The sequence below is a fragment of the Ursus arctos genome, unplaced genomic scaffold (genome assembly GCF_023065955.2).
Source record: "Ursus arctos isolate Adak ecotype North America unplaced genomic scaffold, UrsArc2.0 scaffold_13, whole genome shotgun sequence".
NCBI lineage: Eukaryota > Metazoa > Chordata > Mammalia > Carnivora > Ursidae > Ursus > Ursus arctos.
In genome coordinates, this window is record NW_026622797.1 from 19,437,055 (window position 1) to 19,459,529 (window position 22,475).

At 38.6% G+C, this 22,475-nt stretch overlaps 1 protein-coding gene across 6 annotated transcripts in view; it reads left to right on the forward strand.

The window, feature by feature from the left end:
* SHPRH (SNF2 histone linker PHD RING helicase) overlaps positions 1 to 11,623 on the forward strand; it is an 85,850-nt gene extending 74,227 nt beyond the window's left edge. For 4 of the 6 annotated variants that reach the window (XM_044386400.3, XM_044386402.3, XM_044386401.3 and 1 more), the window contains 5 exons: positions 1,560 to 1,652; positions 2,350 to 2,436; positions 3,155 to 3,333; positions 8,355 to 8,435; positions 9,340 to 11,623. In XM_044386400.3, coding sequence (XP_044242335.1) covers positions 1,560 to 1,652; positions 2,350 to 2,436; positions 3,155 to 3,333; positions 8,355 to 8,435; positions 9,340 to 9,544 — 645 coding nt within the window. In that variant the 3' untranslated portion in view covers positions 9,545 to 11,623. The remainder of the gene's footprint in view (positions 1 to 1,559; positions 1,653 to 2,349; positions 2,437 to 3,154; positions 3,334 to 8,354; positions 8,436 to 9,339) is intronic. The other 2 variants (XM_026504986.4, XM_044386403.3) reach the window with 2 other exon arrangements.
* Positions 11,624 to 22,475: the final 10,852 nt, after the last annotated feature.

Consider the following 22,475-nt stretch of genomic DNA (forward strand, 5'->3'; position numbering starts at 1 on the left):
GTCCAAATTTTGATAAAAGCAAATATTCTGGTCTTTTCCTCCTCAGAGTTAGCACTCTAGTTTGGAATGTTGCTTATAAAAGGTTATTATGTTTTCTTTTGAACTTTTCATAAGCAGCTTAATAGATGGAAGGTTTTATAGTTATCATGGTATTTCATTTGAAAATATTTTTGAAAATGAGACCTTGCAAAGGATATGAATGTTTCTGTCTAAACTCATTAAACAATACTTCATGCTGATTTCCTGCTTTCTCTCATTTGAGACGATTTTGCTCTATTTAAGACACTGTTTAGACTGAAACAGATCCTTTGTATTTTTTAACCTTTCAAGTATAATTGGCAATCTGCATAGCAGAAAAATAATTCTGTAGACTCAGGATTTTAGTATTAGGGTTTTAAAACTTCTTCCATAATTCTGTCTTGCTAACTTAAAGTTGATATGCCTTTCTTTCTTGTTTCCTTTACATATTTTACCTTTGATGTCTCTGTGTAAAGGTGGTGCGAGGAGTCGGTTTGAGGAGAAGAGTAACGCTACTGTGGGACTATTTTTACTTCTTTTTGGTTAGACCTGCCCCTTTGTGAACTTATCTGTGTCATTATCTGTGCTTGTATTCAGTGTCTTAGAAAGATAATAAGTTACTGAGTATCTCCTCTGCCAAGTGTTGAGTTAAATGCTATACATGTATTTCTCTAATTTAACCATCACAGCAATCTTTGGAAATAGAATTATCATCCCTGTTTAATAGATGAGGAAACTAAGCCTTGGAAAGGTTAGTCTGCCTAACCAGCAAAATGCAGAACTGGCTGGTCAGTTTTGAATTTAGATCTGTCTCAAAATCCCATGCCCTTAATATCTTCATGTCCTGCCATCTCCCAGAGCATTCCAGGAGGAAAGCTTTCTCTGTGAAAGCTACAAAAACGTTTGCTCATTTCCTCATTTTATTATTTCTTCATTTTTTTCCTTTTCATACTTTTATGATGGAAATGGTTATAGAAAATGCAAAAACCACTCATTGAGTGTTTGTCTAGCTTTGTAGAAATCTGCTGTCCAAGGGATGTCATTTGTACCTATGTCATTGTCCTTTGTAATTCCTTTGCAGGAAAGAATCCTTCCTGGGTTGGATCCTTCACAGTTTGCTTACATGGGAATTTTGATTCATTGTATTCTTAACATTTCTAATGCCCTGGTATCTGAAGGGAAGAGTGTTTTTAATATTTTTAATATAAATTCTGCTTATCTAAAATAACAGAATCTTGTAACTACAAATCCTAACCACTTTAACCTAAAAATCTTCTCTTCAGAGTCTTAGCACTGTATTACTTTCTGGTGTGTTTCATATTCCATCTTCCCGAGTGTAAGTTCTATAGCTTCTACAGTTTGAGGCTAAAGAAAATTTCCAGCAAATACAAAATAAAGAAGAGTAAACACATATGCACCTGATAGTTTGTTTTGATGCACGTGTAGTTTTGGTAATACAAGTATTTTATAAAGTGGTTTTCCTTCTCATTATAAACCAGATTTTATTTGGTAGTGATGTGTTTCCTTGTTTGTGTTCAAAGGGCAGCCACTCTACAAAAGTGGAAGCTGTGGTCAGAACTCTGATGAGAATCCAGCTTAGAGACCCAGGTGCCAAGGCACTCGTCTTCTCGACGGTACAGTGAGCGTTTTCATCCTGAGTCTTCGCTCAGACTGGCTTTCTGTCTCTGCTCAGTTGTATCTGAAAACTCACATTCATTATTCACCATAATATAGTTGAGATTTAGAATTACTGCTAGATTTTTCCATGTTCATTTTTCCATAGGATAGAATTATTTTTAGAGAAATTCGGTGACGTTTTGCAAGGCATTTTCTGTAGCTACATTTCCTGTTAATATGTTTTATGAGGATTTTCTAATATTAATATGTTCAAAATTAGAATCTATAACCTTGAAAGTCGCACTTCACAAATGAAATTGGTTTTTGGAGAAAAAGAAAGTTAAAGTAAGCCACTGAATAAAATACCAAGTAAAAATTCTAGTTTTTTATTTTTATAAGGTAAGCTACTATATCCATTAAGCACTCCATTTATTTTCTGTTATTTATGTTTATCTTAATTCAGTTCCCAAAGACATCCATGTCTTTTATCCTATCTTTCACCAGCATTTGACTTAAAACAAATAGAAAAAAAAAAAAAAAACGCTACCATTTTGGTAGTATGAAATAATATCAGTGGAACCACATTTGAAGGTTTATTTTTATGTTTCTTAATTCTGAGGTGCAAAAGTTATTTAGATTTAGTCCCTTTTCAACTCCTTTTTTTGTGATAGCTTTGTGTAAATATTTGTTTTCTTATTGTTTTATGTGTTCTAGTGGCAAGATGTGTTAGATATTATTTCAAAAGCCCTCACTGACAACAACATGGAATTTGCTCAGATCAGTCGTGTTAAGACATTTCAGGTATGTCAAGATTTTTCTTGCTTTTCTGGCGGGGTGGATTTAGTCGCAAACTAAAACTGCTTTTAATAGTTTACTTGCATGTATTGTCTTGTGTAAGGGTTTCAGTTACTGATTCATTATAAAATGAATTTTCAAAAGCAAAGTAGAGAAACTGTAATTATTTTCTATCCATTTATACCCATAGCAAGATCATTTTTTTTAAAGATCTTCTGAGATGGCCTATGATGCACCTCTCGAATGGACAGGGCCCTCATGCTGGGATTAGGTCTTCAGGACACTGCGCCAGGCAAAGCTCTAGATGATCAAATTCCTTACGCTACACTCAGCACAACAAGAGGCGCACACCCTAGGAAACAAAAACACAAAGAGGACCAAGTGCAAATGTTGCAGATTCATGTCTCTGATCTCATCCTCACTCTGACACACTCATTCTCTTTCTTTTTCCTCCAAGCGCATGTAGTTTAATTTGCATACATCATGTACATGTGTCTTGTGCTTCTACTGTATCATAAAAAACGAGAGAGTTCATGTGATACTTCTCATGAAGTCAGGCAACAAGTTTACATTTTCTAAAATTGGTAATTTTACATTTAACTGTCTTCATTGTTACGTTTCACAATGACCTGGATTCTATTAGGCTTCGTAATATGAGGTATAATATACTGCTCTTACTTTTAAGTGACCCAAGTAAAATTTAAATGTACCTTTCTTTTTTTAGGAGAACCTTTCAGCATTTAAACATGATCCTCAAATCAATATTTTGCTGCTGCCCCTGCACACAGGTTCTAATGGATTAACTATCATTGAAGCAACTCATGTTCTCTTGGTGGAGCCCATATTGAACCCCGCCCATGAGCTTCAGGCCATTGGGAGGGTGCACCGAATTGGACAAACAAAGTAAGGACGAAAATTAGCATCAGTTAAATTTGCTTCAAGTTTCTAAGATACAAATCACTGTTTAAACTCTTCATTTGTGTTCATTATAACCTATTCATTTTTAATCACGTCTTTATTAAATTTTCAGGTGTATGACCAAAAAACATATTGAGATTTCTAAACCTCCGTCATCCAAACATCAAATCCCCTACTTCTCCCAGATCTTTGTCTTTCCTCCAAAAACTACCCTGATCACGTCACCAAAACAGTTTTGTAAAATATTTAAGATAGCTGCAGAGTTGAAGGCATCCATCATGACTTTGAGAAGAATTGATTTTTGATTGTCTAAATTAGCCTGTATTTTAAAAAAGGCATATCTCGTTCATGACTCCTTTTTAAATCCTTCCCCTTAGAATAAGACTGTCCCTTAGGTCTATTCTAAGAGGTAATTAGATTTCATTTAGGCCCAACCTGATACTGGGCCCAAACTTAATAGTGAATACTGTGTAATATCTACTACTTTTATTCAGATACCAGAATAGACAGTTATCCTTCATAAGACCTCCTAGATGTATTATTACCTCCTAGATGTTAGATGCCTTGAATGTTTAAAAAAAATCCATACTTAGTATTCATTAAATAAATATCGAGTGGCAACTGTATGTCATGTGTGCTACATACTGAAGACTCAAATTGAGTAGGACGTAATCTGCTCCCCCAAGAAGGTCACTGTGTAGTACAAGAAATATTGCAGCAGAGTGTGCAAAAATATAATAGAAGTATTGTGGTAATAAAAGAAGGGAGCGATCGGTTGTGCCTAGAGAGTCAGGGAAAGCTTCATTAGGTTGAGTCTCGAAGGAATAATTATTTCAAAGCTGGTCTAGAAAAGGGTGCTCACATAGCCAGAGAGAGTCGCATGTGCAGGAACACAGAGGAGATAAACACCATGATACTCCTAGGGACCAGAAGGAGTTTGGAATTGCTGGGGTATAGAATATGTGGAGAGGAGTGACAGGAGATGCCATCTTGTATGACCTACTCAGAAAACGGGACTGCTCTGTAAGCAATTGCCAGGTGAACAAATGAGGACTTTAATTTTCAGCAGGAAAGAGACATGTTCATCAAACAAACCTGTAGTAAAATATGGCAAAGTAATATAACTGTAATAAATGCACACTTGTTCCAAGTACTATCGAGTGTCATTTAAAACGCAGTTATATCTTATTTGGTTGTTCTTCTTTGTTTTTTTCTTATATTTTTAAACATTGCTTTCTTATCAATGTTTTCCAAAGCATAGACTGGGTTCAGCTCAGATGTAAGACCACAGTCTAAAAAGCCATTCAACACTGCTTGACAATCCTACTATGCCTCCCTAGTAGATAGATTTTTCCACTTTCTGAAGAGACTATCTTAAAAGTCTTCTATAACTTCCTGCCCCACTGATGACAGTCTTGCCTCATTACATGGAAAACAGATGAAGTCATATTCAAAGCATCTCATCTTTTCATCACCAACTTGAACAGTCTACCTGCGTCAATACCTATATACTTCGTTCAGTAAATTTTTATTGAACACCTTCTGAGATACCGTTATGGAACTTAAATTCTAGTCACGACAATAGAGACACAGACGGTAAACAATAGCATAAGTAAAAGATACACTATGTTAGGATCTAGAAAAGTAGAGCCGGCTAAGGGAGGATGAAGAGTGCACTTAGCTAGGGACCCCTGAATGGCGCAGTTGGTTAAACGTCCAACTCTTGATCTCAGCTAAGGTCTTGATCTCTCTCTCTCTCTCTTTCTTTTTTTTTTTTTTTTTTTTTTGTAAGTTATAAGTACATTTGGCTGAGCAGAGTGGCATGCAAGGTTTTTTTGTTTTGTTTTGTTTTGTTTTGTTTTGTTTTGTTTTGTTTAGAGAGGGAGAGAAAGAAAGGAGGGGGAGGAAGAAAGGGAGAGGGAGAATCTTAAGCAGGCTCCACGTAGCCCAATACAGGGCTCAGTCTCACAACCCTGAGATCGTGACCTGAACCAAAATCAAGAGTCAGGAGCTTAACCCACTGAGCCACCCAGCATGCAAGATTTTTATGGGGAAGTTAACATCTGAAAGGGACAAGAAAGCCATGCAGATATCATGGGGAATAACATTCAAGCAGACAGCACGCCCAGTGCAAAGACCCTGTCAGGAGTATACCTGATACGTTTGAGGAAGAGCAAGGAGCCAGAGTTGCTGAAGCAGAACAGGCAAAGAGTAGAGAAGTAGGAGATGAACTCAGAGAGCCGATAGGAGAGGGGATTTTATAGGGCCTAGGAGGTCCCTATGAGGACCTTGCTTTCACTGTGTATGAGATAGGGAGCCAGCGGAAGGCTTTGAGTGAAGGTGCAGCAAGTTCTAACTTCAGTTTTGAGAGAATCATTCTGAATGCCATGTTCAGGGGCAGGGGAGTAGAAGCAGGGAGAACAGTTAGGAGGCTGTTGTGTAGTCCTGGTAAGAGTTAAAGGCGACCTGGACCATGGTAGCAGCAGTGGAAGTGGTGAGAAGTGGTTAGGTTCTGGACTTATTTTGAGGGTAGAACCAACAGTTATGTGTGGACAGACTGGACATGGGATGTGAGCAAGTCAAGTTCAGTGCTGTGGTTTTTGACCTAGACAACTGGAAGGATGAAGTAGCCTTCAGCTGAGCTGGGGAAGACTACAGGGTAGAGCAGGTTTGGTGAGGGAAAAACAGAAGCTTATTTTACATAGAAATTTGAAATGTTTATCTGATATTTATTAGACAAATGGAGATAGCTATTCTGTAATTGGATATACAAGTCTCGAGCTCAGGAGAAGTCTGTGCTAGAGATAAATTTGAAAGTCAACAGTATAAATGGTATTTTTAAGTCACAGGACTAAGAGAGATTTCCTAGGGAATAGGTATAGGTAGAGAAGAGGACCAAGGACTGGACTCCAGAGCACACCAAAGTTAAAGGCTGTGGGAGAAGAGAAGGCACCAGCCAAGGTAACAGATAAAGATCAAACAATGAGTTGGGAAGAAAACCAGAAGAAAGGTTCCTGGAAGTCAAGTAAAGAAATGTAACTCAAGAAGAAGGATGTGACCAACTATATATCATGTACTGTTAAAATGTCAAGTAAGATAAAGATTGAGAATCGACCCTTCAATTTAACAGCATGGAGATTGAAACCAGTTTTGGTAGTGGTGGAAGCCATGGCCTGATTTGAGTATAAGAGAGAATAGGGTTTTATTTATTTATTAATAAACATTTATCTAACAGAGAGGGGTTAAGTAACTTGTCCCAGGTCGCATAGCTAGCGAAAGTGTTGGCGGGTCTCAGACACCGCTGCTCTGCCTCCCCAGTCCCTACTTTCAAGCGCAGTGCACTCCTGCCTCTACGTCGCTGGTAGGACTCGTGTTTTGAGCAGTTTTGCTGCAAAGAGCAGAGAAAAGGAAGAGTATGAGATCAGGAGGTTTTTCTGTTGTTGTTTCCTTTCATGTGGGAGAAGTAATGGAGTGATTCATTAGAAACGGAGAGCTAGTGAAGCAAGAGAGAGGGGAGAGCGCCAAAATACTGCTCCGATGCAAGCGCTGGTTGTAGGAAGGGGTGTGGATAGTTCGTCTGTAGCAATAAGCCCGAAGGCACAGTATGTGCCTTCCCTTTTATTACAGTGGGAGAAGCGTCCCTTTTCTTTCAAAAGCCAGCCATTCCACTTGTCATGGGTCCCATCCCTTCTCGTATTCTCAAGGACATTCCTTTTGTAATACATGACCGCAAAAATATGTCTTAATATCATCTGTCTTAAAAAACACTCTCGTACATTCCACTTCCACCTCCCAATTCCTTACCCCTCCTCTCTCAGCCTTTCTCGTTGGGTTTTTGTCCTCACTGTGCCCCTGAAATGAGGTTCATAATGTTATTAATGACCTACTTCTTGCCAATGGTCCCTGAGGGTTCTTTCTGTTCTCTTCTACACTTGCTGGATGAGCTTATCCAGTCCCAGAGCTTTAAGTAGCATTGATATGTGGACGACTCTCAGACTTATGTCCCCGGTCCAGATAGGCCCCTTCAGCTCCTGTCTCAGACTCACATACCCAGTTCCGCTGCTTCACACTATCTGGACTCCGCCTCCCCTTGGATTCCTAGCTAATGGAAAACCTAGGTTTAACGTGGTAAAAGAAAGTGTATTCCTACTGTGCTCCCACCGACCCCCAGCCCTCGCCATCTTATCATCTGACTCTCTCATCTGTCGTTTCTCAGACCATAAATCTAGGACTTTTCCATACTTCCTCTCTTTGTGCCACACATCCAAACCATCCCTGAAGTCTTGCCAACTCGACCTGTGAAAGATATTCCAGACCTTCTGCTACTTACTGTTTCCACAGATACAACCAGAGCTCAGCCCACCCTCTTACCTGGACTCCTCCAGAACTCCTTAATTGGCTTCTCAGCCTTCACTTTTGCTCCCTAACAGTCTACCCCCCGTGCAGCAGCCAAAGGGATGTCTAAAGTATAATCAAGTATAAATCAAATCACACATAAAACCCACAGATGGCTTTCTCTCATAACCACAATAAAATCCAGGTTCCTGCCATGTCCCTCCAGGCCCTACACAATCTGCTCCCTGCCCACTCTCCAATCTCACTTCCACTGTCTGCCCCTCCGTTACAATGCTAGGCTTCTTTCTGCCCGACTTGTTCCAAGCGTGTTCTCTTCCCGAGAGCTTGCATTTATTTACTGTTGCTTCTGTTCGGATGTCCTTGGCTTAGCAGCTTCATTCCCATCAGTCATGTTTCATCTCATGTCAGCTTCCTCGTGGCATTATCTGTACCATCCAGTTGATGTGTTTATTGTGTGTCTCCCCTCATTAGAATGTTAATTCATTAAGACTAGTTTGTTTTATTCACTGCTGACCACCCCCCAGCACCTTGATTGGTATTTGCCACAGTGGGCACCACATGACTGATGAATATAGCGTATAATATGTGAAGTCTTATTTGTTCTAATTGGTTTTAAGATGTTTTTAAATTTATTGTTATGTACCTTCTAGACCTACTATTGTACACAGATTCTTAATTAAGGCAACAATAGAAGAAAGAATGCAGGCAATGCTGAAAACTGCTGAGAAGAGGTAGGTAACAGTCTCCTACAAGCCCATGGATGTTTCCTGTTTATTTAAGATTATGCAGGTGTCTGGGACTTTTTCAGTTAGATGACCAGATACTTTTTAAAAGCAAGACAGGACATTTTACCCACCTAAAATTTCCCAGTTAATGCTCTGGACATCCTATATTTGATTTCATTTAATAATAGGGATTGTAATGTTTAAAAATATTTAAACTGCCCTACATTTCTTTGCCATATTGGATTACTTTTTAAAGAAATCTATCTTTATGCCCACCCTAAAAGCCTTAGTCTGATATCTGTAAAAGGATACTTACTTTCCAAAGTGTTGCTTTATATATCACACATGTTAGTCACATGCACATAGGAAGAGCTGGACTTAAAACTCAGCTGGTGATTTTGATAATCATTCCAAAGTCAGAACAGAAGCAGAGAGACCAGAGTAGCCTTAATTTTAAAAACTTAACTTTAGAATTATAAAACTTTCTAATATTTTTTCCATAATTTTCTTCAAAGTCTTTTCAAAACATAAACCAGTGCTTTACTGCATTCTTGGGAGATAGGTACGGTTGGCAGATAGAGAGGAGCAATTGCCTTGGGGGCATGTCTCTACAGAAGCCCTGTGCATAGCACAGAAGCAGCTTGAAACCAGTGATCTCCTTCCATTGGTGGTTTATGGGAAGGAAAGAGTCTACTGTGAAAGCTGTTTGCATCAGACATGAAGGCTTTTTATTGTCGATGTTGTTTCCATGTGTAACAGAATTCAGCAATTACAGTTAAGCTGCTTAAATAAAATAACAGAAGAGCTGTTGAAATTCTCTTGAAATACACTAACATTGGGAAGTAAGAAGGCAAATTCTAAAGTGAGAGCCTTAGCAGCAGTTGGCATAGGTTTTGTTTCTTTGTTTCAGGAATTGTGGAGAGACAAGCCATTTTATAACAAAGTCTGAAAGCGCTATACAGAAGTCTTCACTAATTTTGACAAGATGTAACAATGATCCCATCATTGACTTTGTTCTTGGAGGTTCTTGTGGCTTACTTACAAATCCTGATGAGGAAATATGTTTTTATATTATAAGAATATTCTTATATCATTATGTCTTCATGTTATTATAGGACTAGAGCAAAATATAACACAAATGTAATCATTTATTCCTTGGTTTCTTTCTAACTCTACTCACTTGGAAAATCCTACAGCCACACAAACTCATCAGTGAAGCATCCAGAGGCCTCCGTCTTAACCTTGGCTGACCTGGCAGACCTGTTTACCAAAGAAACTGAAGAACTTGAATGAAATACACTTGATTGAATCCACAGACTTTAATGTATTTAAATTTTTCATAGCTTATAGGGCAAAGTTATAAGTAAAAAAATCCAGTAGATGTCAGTAAATACTCTTCTTCATTGAATGAATTTCTTTCCTTTTTTTAGTTGTACGGCGTCCTAGTAGTTACTGAGTCCTTTCCAATTATCTTGTTTCCAAAAGATCCATAAAGATTTTAAATTTTACACTCTTAATGAAACATTTATTTTTGTCCCAAAGAATAACTGTATCTGATGAGGCAAGGGAATTAAGAGAGGTAACGTGTATTTCTCTTTTGGTAAGATGAGTCTTAAAAAGAGTTGGAAAAAGGAGAGAGTAAACTGGTCTAGTTTCATACCACCTAGTATATTTGACCCACTTAAATCTAAGTTTTGGAAGGGCCTTCAGTATCTTTAGCATATGATTCACCAATATCTTGGTAGTAATATTTTAAGTAGATGGTGAATTATATTAACTCCTAGTTATTCGAGTAGCTTTAGACTATAACGCCATGCATAGTAACTTTACAGTAATACAATTCCTAACAATAAGTTAATATTCGCCAAGTATTTATTTTCTCTGTATGTTGCTACTAAAAATTGAAACATTGAACACTTTTCTTATTTCTGTGATATGTTAAGTAGTGTCAGTGTAAGCAGTGAACTTTAGCATTTTAAGTGTATTCATGTTTATTGTAAAATTATCAAAACAGCTTTCTTTACTTTTAATTTTCCTTATTGTTTTTACATATTTTAAGATTGATGTATCTGTAAATATTGCAATTTTTATAATTTTAGTTTTTAATCATAACATGGCAGGTTTTTTTTTTTTTTTTTTCTTTTTTTTTCTTTTTTTACCATTATTATACTGATGTCTTGGATTCTTTTCCTTTTCCGTGTCCTTGGGAAACTAGCCTTTTAGCCACTAGTATCTAAATTTGTGATAATTTGTTATTTTATTTCACTAGGACTTCTCTCAAGGACTAGTATTTGATCTTTGGAACAAGAGAATGTCGTATTTACATAAGCAGATAATTGCGAGGGATAACAACTGAGTGTTTCTTCTTCTGTGAAGAATTAATGGACTTTGAAATCACTAAATAAGGAGTAGCTTGTTTTATCCTGGCCATTTGATGTAATACAAATGTTCTTGTTTTGTTTTCTTTGAGCCTTCCGAGTTTTAAATGACCCTCAGGACTCATTAGCTCCTCCTTAGCTGCCCAGAAAACTGTAATAGAAATATCCCTTCTATCACATTGTCCGAGAAGCTTTGGTGCTTAGTTCAGGTGCATTTTCTTATTCTAGGCTTATAGGGTGACATAATTCAGCTGAAGAAAACACACACACATTTTTGGTGCTTATTCTTCAGTTGAAGGAAGATATGCATTGATTCTTTTATATGAAATTAAACAAAACTATTATTTTTGTAGCTCTTTACATATTATAAAGAGCTTTCCTGTACATTCACATTCAGCTTTAATTTGCCCAACAGTCCTGTGAAGTTGATATAACTGATATCATTCCTGTTCTAAAGGTAGAGAACCAAGGTTCAGAAATACAGAAAACGGTGCTTGTGACACATAGCAAGGAAATAGTGGAGCCCAGGTGCCCTGACTCCCAATCTCATGGTCTTTCTCTAAATCTTATGTCATGCTGAGATTCAGAAGGCCCATGGTTATAATTTAATGATGAGCATATTTCAGTATTTCTGTTTGTTTCCTGGTATTCCTTTTTGAGCTAAAGTTTTAGGGAAAACAATTTGATATGCTTCGATTTTGTAAAACAGGAAAAATATATATATATAAATATACCTATCTGTATTAGAGAAAAACTGTTCTTATTTATTTCTGTAAGATATCATTAATTAAATAAATATTTTAGTGGAAATTGAAATTTGGGGACTTATTAATTTCTGAGCCATATTACATACACTATGATTTCTTGTTTTTTATTTTGGTCTCTCAACAAAAGATGTCAAAATTGTTTATACTATAGAATTCTGTATTTTATAGACATTTATTATTTCTTCAAAACAGTTGTGGCAGTTCTTCCAGACAGTTGTTCAGAACAAATAAACAGATCTAATCCCCACATCTTCTTGGCTGCAAACAAAGGACTTTCTTGTTTTCTTCTTCCATCATTTTATATTTTCTGAACTATCACTCTGCTCACAGATCGTTGTCCAGAAGCGGGTGCTGCACTAATGAACCAGTGAGAAAAAATGAGATCGTGCCAATTGTTAAGGAGCTTAAATGTGTTTGGCTCTGGGGAAGCATTCCCTGCTACATGAATCCAAGTGAGCTTATTAGGACTGAAGAGATGGGGTAAATGCATTGTAAAATACATGTGCCTAATTCCGTGATCCTTTGCCTCAGAGCCAGGTAGCTTCCCTGTTGATTGCAGCTTCAGCTTTTCTCTTGGTGTGTGATTGCGGCGGTGGTCCATGTGTTTGGTTTTTTAGGGATTCCCCCTTTTCGTGTCATATTAAGAACAACAAACTAAAAACTTTCGACATGATAATTGCACATGTAACCACAAATGCTTTACGAATAACTATCAAACTCACAGTACTTATCAAAATATTTAGGAATGCGGGGCGCCTGGGTGGCACAGCGGTTAAGCGTCTGCCTTCGGCTCAGGGCGTGATCCCGGCGTTATGGGATCGAGCCCCACATCAGGCTCCTCCGCTATGAGCCTGCTTCTTCCTCTCCCACTCCGCCTGCTTGTGTTCCCTCTCTCGCTGGCTGTCTCTATCTCTGTCAAATAAATAAATAAAATCTTTTAAAAAAATTAAAAAAAAATATTTAGGAATGGAATTGAGCAATGCAAGAGTAATTAGTCATCAACTTAAGCTGCCCTTTCATGTGGACAAAGGAACCAATTGTCTTTTAAATCTTCTGCTCTCATTTGCAAGATTTAGCACATTAAAGATGTAGTGTGCTTGAATTGTTTATTAAACTACAGAATAGCCTTTCTGAAATGCAAAAATCACCCATGCTAAATGACCTCAGGCTTAGTTAAATTAAATAAAAAGTATCTTTCAGGGGCACCTGGCTGGCTCAGTAGGTAGAGCATGTGACTCTTAGGGTCGCGAGTTTGAGCCCCATGTGGGGCGTGGAGCCTATTTAAAAAAGTGTCTTTCAATTTTTCTAGAATTTAAACAGCATCCCCCCAGTAACATGTCATTTCATAATTTTTAATTGACATACCGATATAAAAATGAAATGTCAGTAAAACAGTACAGTACGGGCAATGCACTTTGAGCCCTTCTACTCTGGTAATGGAAATCTAATCTTTAATAGTATTTCTTCAAGGTGGGACCAATTAACTATATTTTATAAAATTTATGAGAATCTCCATGTATCTCTGTTACATAGTGAAGCCCACAAGAATGTTATCACATTAAGGGTTGAATATGAACCACTTGAAAGCCGCCTTTTAGAGGAGTGTGTGGTAATTGATAATCCAAGGAGAATTCCAGGTCTTGTGATAGGTATGCAGTGTTGCATCTGAATTCTAGAACGTGCAGTATCACACACAGAAAATAGCATGAGAATTTACATCTTCCCTTGCCTTCAGTCAGCCTTTTCAAGGACACACATACCTTGTCTTTGAAGGTCCCACACCATCCCTTGGACCCTGTTCCATTGTTTAGTGTCAGTGACTGAAGACTCATTTTGTTTGTTGAAACTGACCTTCCTTCATTTGTTGAAACTGAGTCCTTTGTACTGCAGCTTATGCACGCAACTTCTTTTTCTTGCGAACTAGAAATAATATTTAGCCTCCTTTATCTGTATGATGATCCTTTGTATAGGTGTCTATCGTTATTAAATTGTTCAGTAACTTTTTCTTTCTTCCTGTCAAATAACTCATCCCTTCAGTCTTTTCTTAAGGGTCTTCCTCCAAAGCCCTTTGGTATCTTTGTCTCCTGGAAACCTGTTCTTATTTATGCTCCACATCCCTTTCAGATCTGTGATTTGTATCCCAGCACAGTCTGAGCATTGACCCCTCCGGTGCCTTCTAGAGCAAATATTTGTGCCCAAATTTCCTTGGAAATCTAGTTTCTCCTCCCTTTATTAATAATTTATTTAGAGTATGTCTATGGAGATTACTTGTGTTTATTTTCTTTGAAGACCATTTAGTTTCTATTCACCACATCCCTAATTCTGTACTCGGACCTACAGAGGCTCATCTTGCCAGTTTCCTATAATCACATGAGTGCTACATCCAGTCAGTTTTTCAGTCTTCATAAAAAATCTCCATTGACTAAGATGAGATCATTATTGCCTGTTGATTGTGTTGAAAATATTTTCCTTTCACGAAAAAATGTCTTTGGTAAATGCAAACCTGTGTTTAAACAGAGAATGTATTTTAGTGCCTGATCTGGCTTTATCGTATCAGGATGTTTATCAGTGATTAATTATTAAACTATTAAGGATCATTGTGGAATGTTTTATTTGCTTAAACCTTCCTCAGTGCTTCTCACTTTTTAAGTCTCTAATTGCTAATCAGGTTAGTGCTTTTATTCTGCAGGTGACCATTCTGCCCTGCTTCTCACATGATTGCTTACCAGCGTGATATGGTACAAATAAATACATAGCACTTCCGGCTTCCTACTAAGTTGCTAAGGACAACTCAGATAAACAGACATCTAATTTATATAGTAAATCTTTTAAAGGGATGATTATTTTTACTCACTCTTTCTCTATGCATAGAGCAAAAGATTAGCAAGTTTTCTTAAATGGTTTTGGTCTTTCAAGCATTAAGATAAAGATCTTTACCCAATAAACCACTTTTTAATTCTCTTCTTTCTTCCCTTTCTTCCATTGTTCCTTCCTTTCTTCATATCTGTTCTCTTTTTCCTCAGTTTTGAGACTGTAAGTCTCTGTATCAGAAAAGTAGTTTTTAGGTAAAAGGGTACTTATCAGACTCCTACCCAAACACTCCTAACCCGGAGTCAGTGGGCTCCTGGGGGGGAGGGTAGGGGGCGGAGAAGAGGCTCCTCCAACAAGCTTCAGAGGGCAACCCCCCACCACCACCAAATTGTATAGTTCGCAACTCCCTGGAGAAAGTACATCGCACCTGGAGCAGCCCAAACTAATGACATAACCCATATAAACAAAAGCCCTAAGGCCCTCAGTAAGTTTGATACATATGCGGGTCCTGAGACCAAAAAGTTTGAGAAGAACTACAATAGCCTATTTTTGAAGTATCTTCAGTTGGGGACTTACTTGTTCATTAAGATTAAGGAAGGGAATGGCAAAATTTTTCTAGCCGTCCTTGTAAGTTTGCTATATGTACATTTTTATTGATCACAGTCAGAAGTTTGTGGTAAAAAATCTACCCACACAGCAGCAACAGTATATGCAAGTCTGGTGGATCTTGCACCAAATATAACAAGGAGTTCCATTTAATTTTGCATCATGCATTGTTAAAAAAAAAAAGGGTTGAGTTGCTTATAACAGCTGACTTTTTAAACCAAAAGCTCTCTCCATATGAATATAAAATGAAACACTGATACTCATTCAGTGACTACTCCATGACCACGGAGATAGTTCTTACCTGTGATGCCAATTTGTATGAGTCACCTCTGCTAGGCCAGTCTCAGTCATTCAATCAAATATTTATGTGTTGCTGTGAAAGTGTTTGGTAGGTATGATTAAAGTCCATAATCAGCCAACTTAAAGGGAGATTATTCTAGATGACCTGGATGGGCTTGATTCAATCAGCAAACGGACATTTGGAGCAGAAGTGAAACTTACATGTGGACAGAGGCTTCCATTCATGCTTGAGAGTTCCCGCCTGCCCTACAGACTGGACTCGCCCAACCGACCTCCACGATCAGAAGCCAATGCCCTGCAATAAATCCTTTAATAGATCTCTCCTGCTGCTTTTGTGTCTCTGATCGAAACTTGACACACCACCTTTGGGTGCCGCTTTTAAATAGCATTGTAATATTTCTTAGAAACTATACCCAAAAATGTTTAGACATGCCCTAACTGTTTATATACTGGATGAAGATTGCAGGGGTGGGGGGGGGTAAGGCTTTTAAAATGAGTATCACTGGCATCCATGATGGCCTCTAGTGTGGCACTTCACATTCCAGAAACAGGCAAGGAGATCCATTAAGGTGTGGAAAGAAGATATTGGAACTTATATTGAGTGGGAGGATTATTTATAAAAAGAGAAATTAAGTTTCCTTTTATTTAATATGCAGATCGACAATGACAACCTTATTCCCATCCACATATATGGCAGTCACATGTCACCTATGTAAGTGGAGACGGGAGCTCTCGTACATCAGGTAAGGAAGGATGAAGAGTTTCATTTTTGAATGAAGATGGTGGGGAGAAGCTAGTCACCGTAGCTACTAAATGCAGAGGAGGGCTGTATAGCATCCAATATGATTTTGAGTATCTGCAAGAAAAAAAGTTTGGAACATGAAATAGGTACTCGAAGGAGATAATGAAATCATTTCTGAAAGATTTTAAGAAAAGGCAAGGATTTTTATCTAACTGCAAGTGAACTCGAAGGTTCTTTTAAGTCCTTTAGTTAAATAATTACGGTATTTCCCATTTTAGGTTTTTATTTTCTTTCTCCCAAAATGCATGGTTGTTAAGCTCCAGAATCTCTTTACCCAAGTGAATAATAAATACAAAAAAAAAAAGGGCACCGCTATTTCCTTTTCTAAAAAGTTAGTAAACAGAAAATGCAACTATTTTCTAAAATTTTATCAAGAATTCAATGATTTCAATAGAAAAGGCATCACCTTCCATTGTGTGTGCAGTAAATGGGGGGGGCGTTGAATTTAATTCATTGGAATAACTGATAAACATGGTTCACATCAGAGCAGAGTTGTGAGGGCTGCTGAAACATTCGCAAAGATCCTGCCCACTAAAGAGCGCTGGCTAATAAACACTGAGAAATCATTTCACATTTCTCCTAACTGTACTATTCCTGTGTGTTCCATATTTGGTAGTAAGTGCTGTTTGATTCTTATTGATTTTGATATCAGTAACTGTTACACTAACTTTTATCTCTAAGATTTATTTAATATTGTGTTGAGCTGTTTGGGTTTTTTTGGATTCCCGTGAGCCCAACTGTCAAAAAACCATGGTAGCTCTGCCCTGAAATCACAAGGCATTGTCTGCGTCACGGATAGAAAGGGGCAATGGCTCTGTTGAGAAGGCCACCTTCCAGCATAATAAAGTGATGTGGTTTTGGAATATAGGTGAGGTCCGGTGGGGTGAGGTCCAGAGCCGATGACCAAGAAAGAATTCTTCAGACGTCTTTGGTGCAAAGTGGTGGCTTATTAAAGCCCGGGGACAGGACCCGTGGGCAGAAAGAGCTGCTACACCAGGGTCTGGAGGAGTGGTGATTAAATACTGGGAGTTGGGAGAAGTAAGGAAAGGGAGGTTTCAAAAGAACTTTCATGTGCTGTGGAGGACTGACCTACAAGATACCAGAGGTCTTGCCGTTGTCAAATTAAGGTTGTTTTCCCCTCTAGCAAGGCATTAACATTAAGATAGTTGGGAGATTCCTAGAAGAATGTCACACACGTCCCACCCTGGAGTGGGGGGTGGGGGATGGTTGCAGGGGGTCTGCTTGTGCCTTGTTCAGCCATCCTTGTGCTCCCTCATCATAAGGTATTACTGGGTTTCTCTCACACTAGTGTCAGGAAGCAAGAATTTTCTGTTCCCTTCGAGATCTTTCTAGGTGGACAAAGAAATAGACATGAAACAACAGGAGAAAGTCAATTTATTTATTTTTTTAGATTTTACGTGTTTATTTGAGAGAGAGTAGGTGTGTGTTTGGGCAGGGGGAGGGGCAGAGGGAGAAGGAGACTCCCCCCCCACCCCCCACCCACCCAGCAAAGCAGGGATTTCCCACTTAGGGGCTGGGATTTCCCCACCAGGACCCTGGGATCATGACCCGAGCTGAAGGCAGCCACTGAATTGACTAAGCCACCCAGGCGCCCTGATTAAGTGAAATTTAATCTCAAGTATATGGGGAATCCACACAGACAAGGAAACTCCAAGACAGGCAAAATGAAGTATATATGTCATTCTGAACTAAGGAGAAGGGGGTTGGGGTCTGGACATCAGAGGGATGAAATGCAATTCACAGGAAAATGAAAAAGAGTAAATGTTTGCTGGGCCACTGAGCAACAAGGGGACACAAAAGACTTTAACCAAACAGGCCTCACCCAGTTCACAGGATAATGTAGTTAGCTATGGTGATCGCTCTCTTCCTGGAGTGGGTCCTCTATCTAAATTCTTTTAGACAGTAATGAGGGGGAGGTAAAGAGCGTTTTCAGAATCTGCTGGGGTTTGATTGCTTTTTAATTCAATAATCTTTGTGCGAAAATAGCCCATCTTGGGGCGGCCTGCCCTTGGCCCCTATACTAGACAAAATCGTGGGTTGTTTTCTTCTCCAGTTGGAAGCAAATTCAACCTTAAAAAGCACTGATATTCGACAATAAAAAGACAACCCAATTTAAAAGTGCTCAGGATTTGTGTGTTTTTTTGGTAGACATATTTTTATTTCAAAATGAACATTGAAAGCATAAAAATTTTAAAAGTTCTATAAAATTACTTCAAAAATATCTTGTGTATTTGGTATTGCCACAATATAGTGACACTAAATGTGTGACCTCAGAAATGATTTATCAGGTAGTCAGTACAAATAGTAGCATTTTAACTTTGCAGGGATTTTTCCCAGCTTTAGCAAGAGGAATAACTGACAAATATGATCGTATATCTATTTAAAGCGTACCATTTGATATACATACACACTGTGAAATGATTACCAAGATAATTAACACCCTCATCACCTCACATACTTAATCATTTGTTTGCGTGTGTGGTAAGAAAGCTTAAGATCTCTTGTCAGCCAGTTACAAGTACACAGTACTATATTGTCACCTATAGTCATTGCGCTGTACTTCAGAGCCTCAGAACTTACTTACCTTACAACTGAAAGTTTGTACCTACATCTCCCTTCCCTGCAGACAAAGCTATGTAAGTGGCCAATAAGCACATGAAAAGACAGGTCATGATACCAGGGTCCTGGGATTGAGTCCTGCATCCTGGCTCCTTGCTCAGCGGGGAGCCTGCTTCTCCCTGCGGCCTGCTCTCCCCCTTCTTGTGCTCACTCACTCTCTCTCTGACAAGGAAAGAAAGAAAGAAAGAAAGAAAGAAAGAAAGAAAGAAAGAAAGAAAGAAAGAAAGAAAGAAAGAAAGAAAGAAAGAAAGAAAGAAGAAAGAAAGAGAAAGAAAAGGAAAGAAGGAAGGAAGGAAGGAAGGAAGGAAGGAAGGAAGGAAGGAAGGAAGGAAGGAAGGAAGGAAAGAAAAGAGAAAGAGGAAGAAAGAGAAAGAGGGAAAGAAAGGGAAAGCAAGAAAGAAAGGGGAAAAAAAGAAAAGATGATTAACAGTATTAGGGAAAATGCAAATCAAGTACAAATCAAAACCATAATGAGGGGTTGCAGGAGGGGAAGAGAGGGATGAATCAGCAGGGCACAGAGGATTTTTAGGGCAGTGGAACCATTCTGTAGGATACTACGATGGTGGCTATGCTACTACACGTATGTACACCCGTAGAGTGCACAACACCAAGAGTGAACCCCATCTAAGATAAATCACGCTGAGAAAGACAAATATATTGAAACAGGGCAGCTAAGGTGACCCCATGAAAAACTGCTTTATTTGCTGCTTTTCCTGCTTGCATTCTCCCAGGAACTACACTGTCGCCTTACCCACACCTTATAGCGCAGAGAGAGTGTCTTCCTTGTAAAGGTCAAGGATTTACTGATTTCTTCGGAGTCTTTCAGCACAATCTGTGGAGCGACCGGGCAGGGTCGTCATGAAGGTTTTCTAAGACCACTGACTCACCAAGACCCCTGGCTGGCTCCAGAGCCTTCCTATATTGCTGGTGGGAATGAAAAACAGTACAGCCAGTTTGGAGAATAGTTGGTTCGTTTCTTTAAAAAGTTACACATCCACTTACCAGCTATGCCACTCCTATGTATTTACTAAAAAGAAAAGAAAATATATATCCATACAAAGATGGACATATGAATAGTCTGGCATTTCTGCAAATTGTCACAGTTCCCTTATGACCCAGCAGTTCCACTCCTAAGCCTAGACCTGTGGCCGATTGCTACGGCTGCCATAACAAATACCGCAGACCGACTGGCTTCCACCAGAGCAATGCATTTCTCACAGCTCTAGAGGCTGGAATTGGAAAGATCAAGGTGCTGGTAGGTCTGGTTTCCTCTGAGGTTTCCCTTTGGTTTGCAGACCGATTCTTCTCCCTGCGCCCTTCACATGGTGTCTCTTCTGAGTGCCCGCACCCCTGATGTCTCTTTCTTCTCAGACACCAGTCAGGTTGGCTTCCAGCCCCACCCTAAAAGTTGTTGTTACCAGCATTATTTACAGTAAGCACAGTGGAAAAAATCCAAATGTCCCAGCAAATGACAAATGGATAGACTTGCAATGATTGTATATACTTACATGTATATACTTACAATGGAATATTATTTGAAGATAAAAAGAAATGAAGTACAGATAACATGCTTTTACAAAAGGATGAATCTTGAAAACATTAGGCAAAGTGAAAGAACCAGTAAGAAAAATCGGCTACGCTTCTATTTACAGGAGATATCCAGAGTAGTCATCTGTAGAGTCAAAAAGTACATTTGTGGTTGTCTAGGCCTAGGAGAGGGGCTGGGATACACGGAGCGACTGTTAACGGGTATGAAGTCTCTTTATAGGATGGTGAAAATGTTCTAAACTAGGTCTTAGTGATAGTTGCACAACTCTGTGAATATACTAAAAAACACCGAGTTATATACTTTAAATGGCTGGATTTTGTGGTATGTGAATTATATCTCAATAAAAATATTTTAAAACATTTTTTAACATAGCACAAACTTTTTTTTCAGTCATTTGGCATGCAAAGGGTTTGGCAAAACCTATTCTAAATTAAAATAAGACAGTGTTGAAAATATCATGCACACGTTGTAGAGAATATTGTGCCCTAGGCCTGTGAATCACACTGATACCTGGAAGCCACAGTTTAAATGTTGTAGCCTCTAGTATTACTGGCTGTAATTGATACTCATCTGAATAAATAGCTATGGAAATGGAATGACTAAACAATATAGAGATCAAATTCTTAGAAATAAAGGTGGCTATTATCTTTCAAAAATTCCCTAACCTTGATGGTACTCTTCGTGAAAAGCCTTAATCTGACACACTTGCCATTTTCCACTAAAGAATCTTATGGTCTTCTTTTTTTGTTTTTTTGTTTAAGATTTTATTTATTTATTTAACAGAGAGAGAGAGACAGAGTACAAGCAGGGGGAGCGGCAGGGAAAGGGAGAAGCAGGGAGACGGAGAAGCAGGCTCCCCATTGAGCAAGGAGCCTGATGCAGGGCTCGGTCCCAGAACCCTAGGATCATGACCTGAGCCAAAGGCAGACGCTTAACCAATTGAAACACCCAGGCACCCCTCCTATAGTCTTTCAACCCAAGTAATGATGAACTAATAATCATGTAACCCCAAAGTGATGTGTTTGTCCCATCCTAGAAATACATCATAGTGCCAATCTACCTTTTGCACTCAAATATTGACTTGAACAGTTGAACAGTTGAACTATCTTAAAGGAATGAGACAGTGATACGAGCTATAGAATGAACCGTGAGCAATGGCATATATCAGGGATTCTTAATCTCAGCACTATTGACATCATGGGCCAGATCACTCTTGTGGGGGCTGTCCTGGGCATTATAAGATCTTTAACAGCCCCCTAGATGCCAGTAGCACAGCCTAACCCCCACGTTATGACAACCAAAAAATGTTTCCAGACATTATCACATATTTCCTAGGGGGCAAAATTGAGAACCACTGCCATAAGTCGAGGAAGACTTCGTGATTTTTCATGGAACACCGCGTACCAAAAGAAGAAACTCGTGTTTGATTTCTACTTTAGTCGTATAAGCTCTGTTGATTTGAAATATCCAGAATATTGTATAAAAAGCAGTTCCATTGAACTTACTAAATTTAGGTGACCATATTCTTTGCCAGTTTTATTTGGAAGATTATCATATTTTAATCTAAAATTTGAATCCAATGCTGAAATGCCAGCTTGGAGCCACAGAAGGAATGAATGTTTATATTATAGTAAAAGACTGCCCTTGGACACTCATAAATGGAAACATTTTTTTTAAAAAACAGGAATGTAATTTTATGAGTTTTGCTACATGGTAAAAGATTTGCTATGGACAGTTTGCAAATACACTCTATGTCGTTATTATTAAGGACAACAACTCAGCACGGTAGAACTCACTTTCATTGTCCTTCTCGCCTACCAGTTAAATCACCTAAGAATGAAGGACATTGTCATTTAAGCTTTGATACATTGTCCTTTAAGTTTCGACACATTGTACTTCAAGGGTTTTAATTGAACTTACTGCATCTGAAACTATGGTATGGATGGCATCTGCCCACACATTCTGATATAGCATAGCATTAATATAATACTACTTTGTGACCTTAATTTTCCTACTGAAAAGTCTTCACCTGCCTCACAAGGACCATAGACCGGATGGTCTTTTAAAAGATGGGATGAAATGGTTGCTAACTATCCCTCCTTCCTCCCTCCCAGCCTCCCACCCTCCCTGCCTCCCTTTCCCTTCCTTCCCACCTCCCATAACAAGCGTCACTGAGACACTGAAGCTAATATC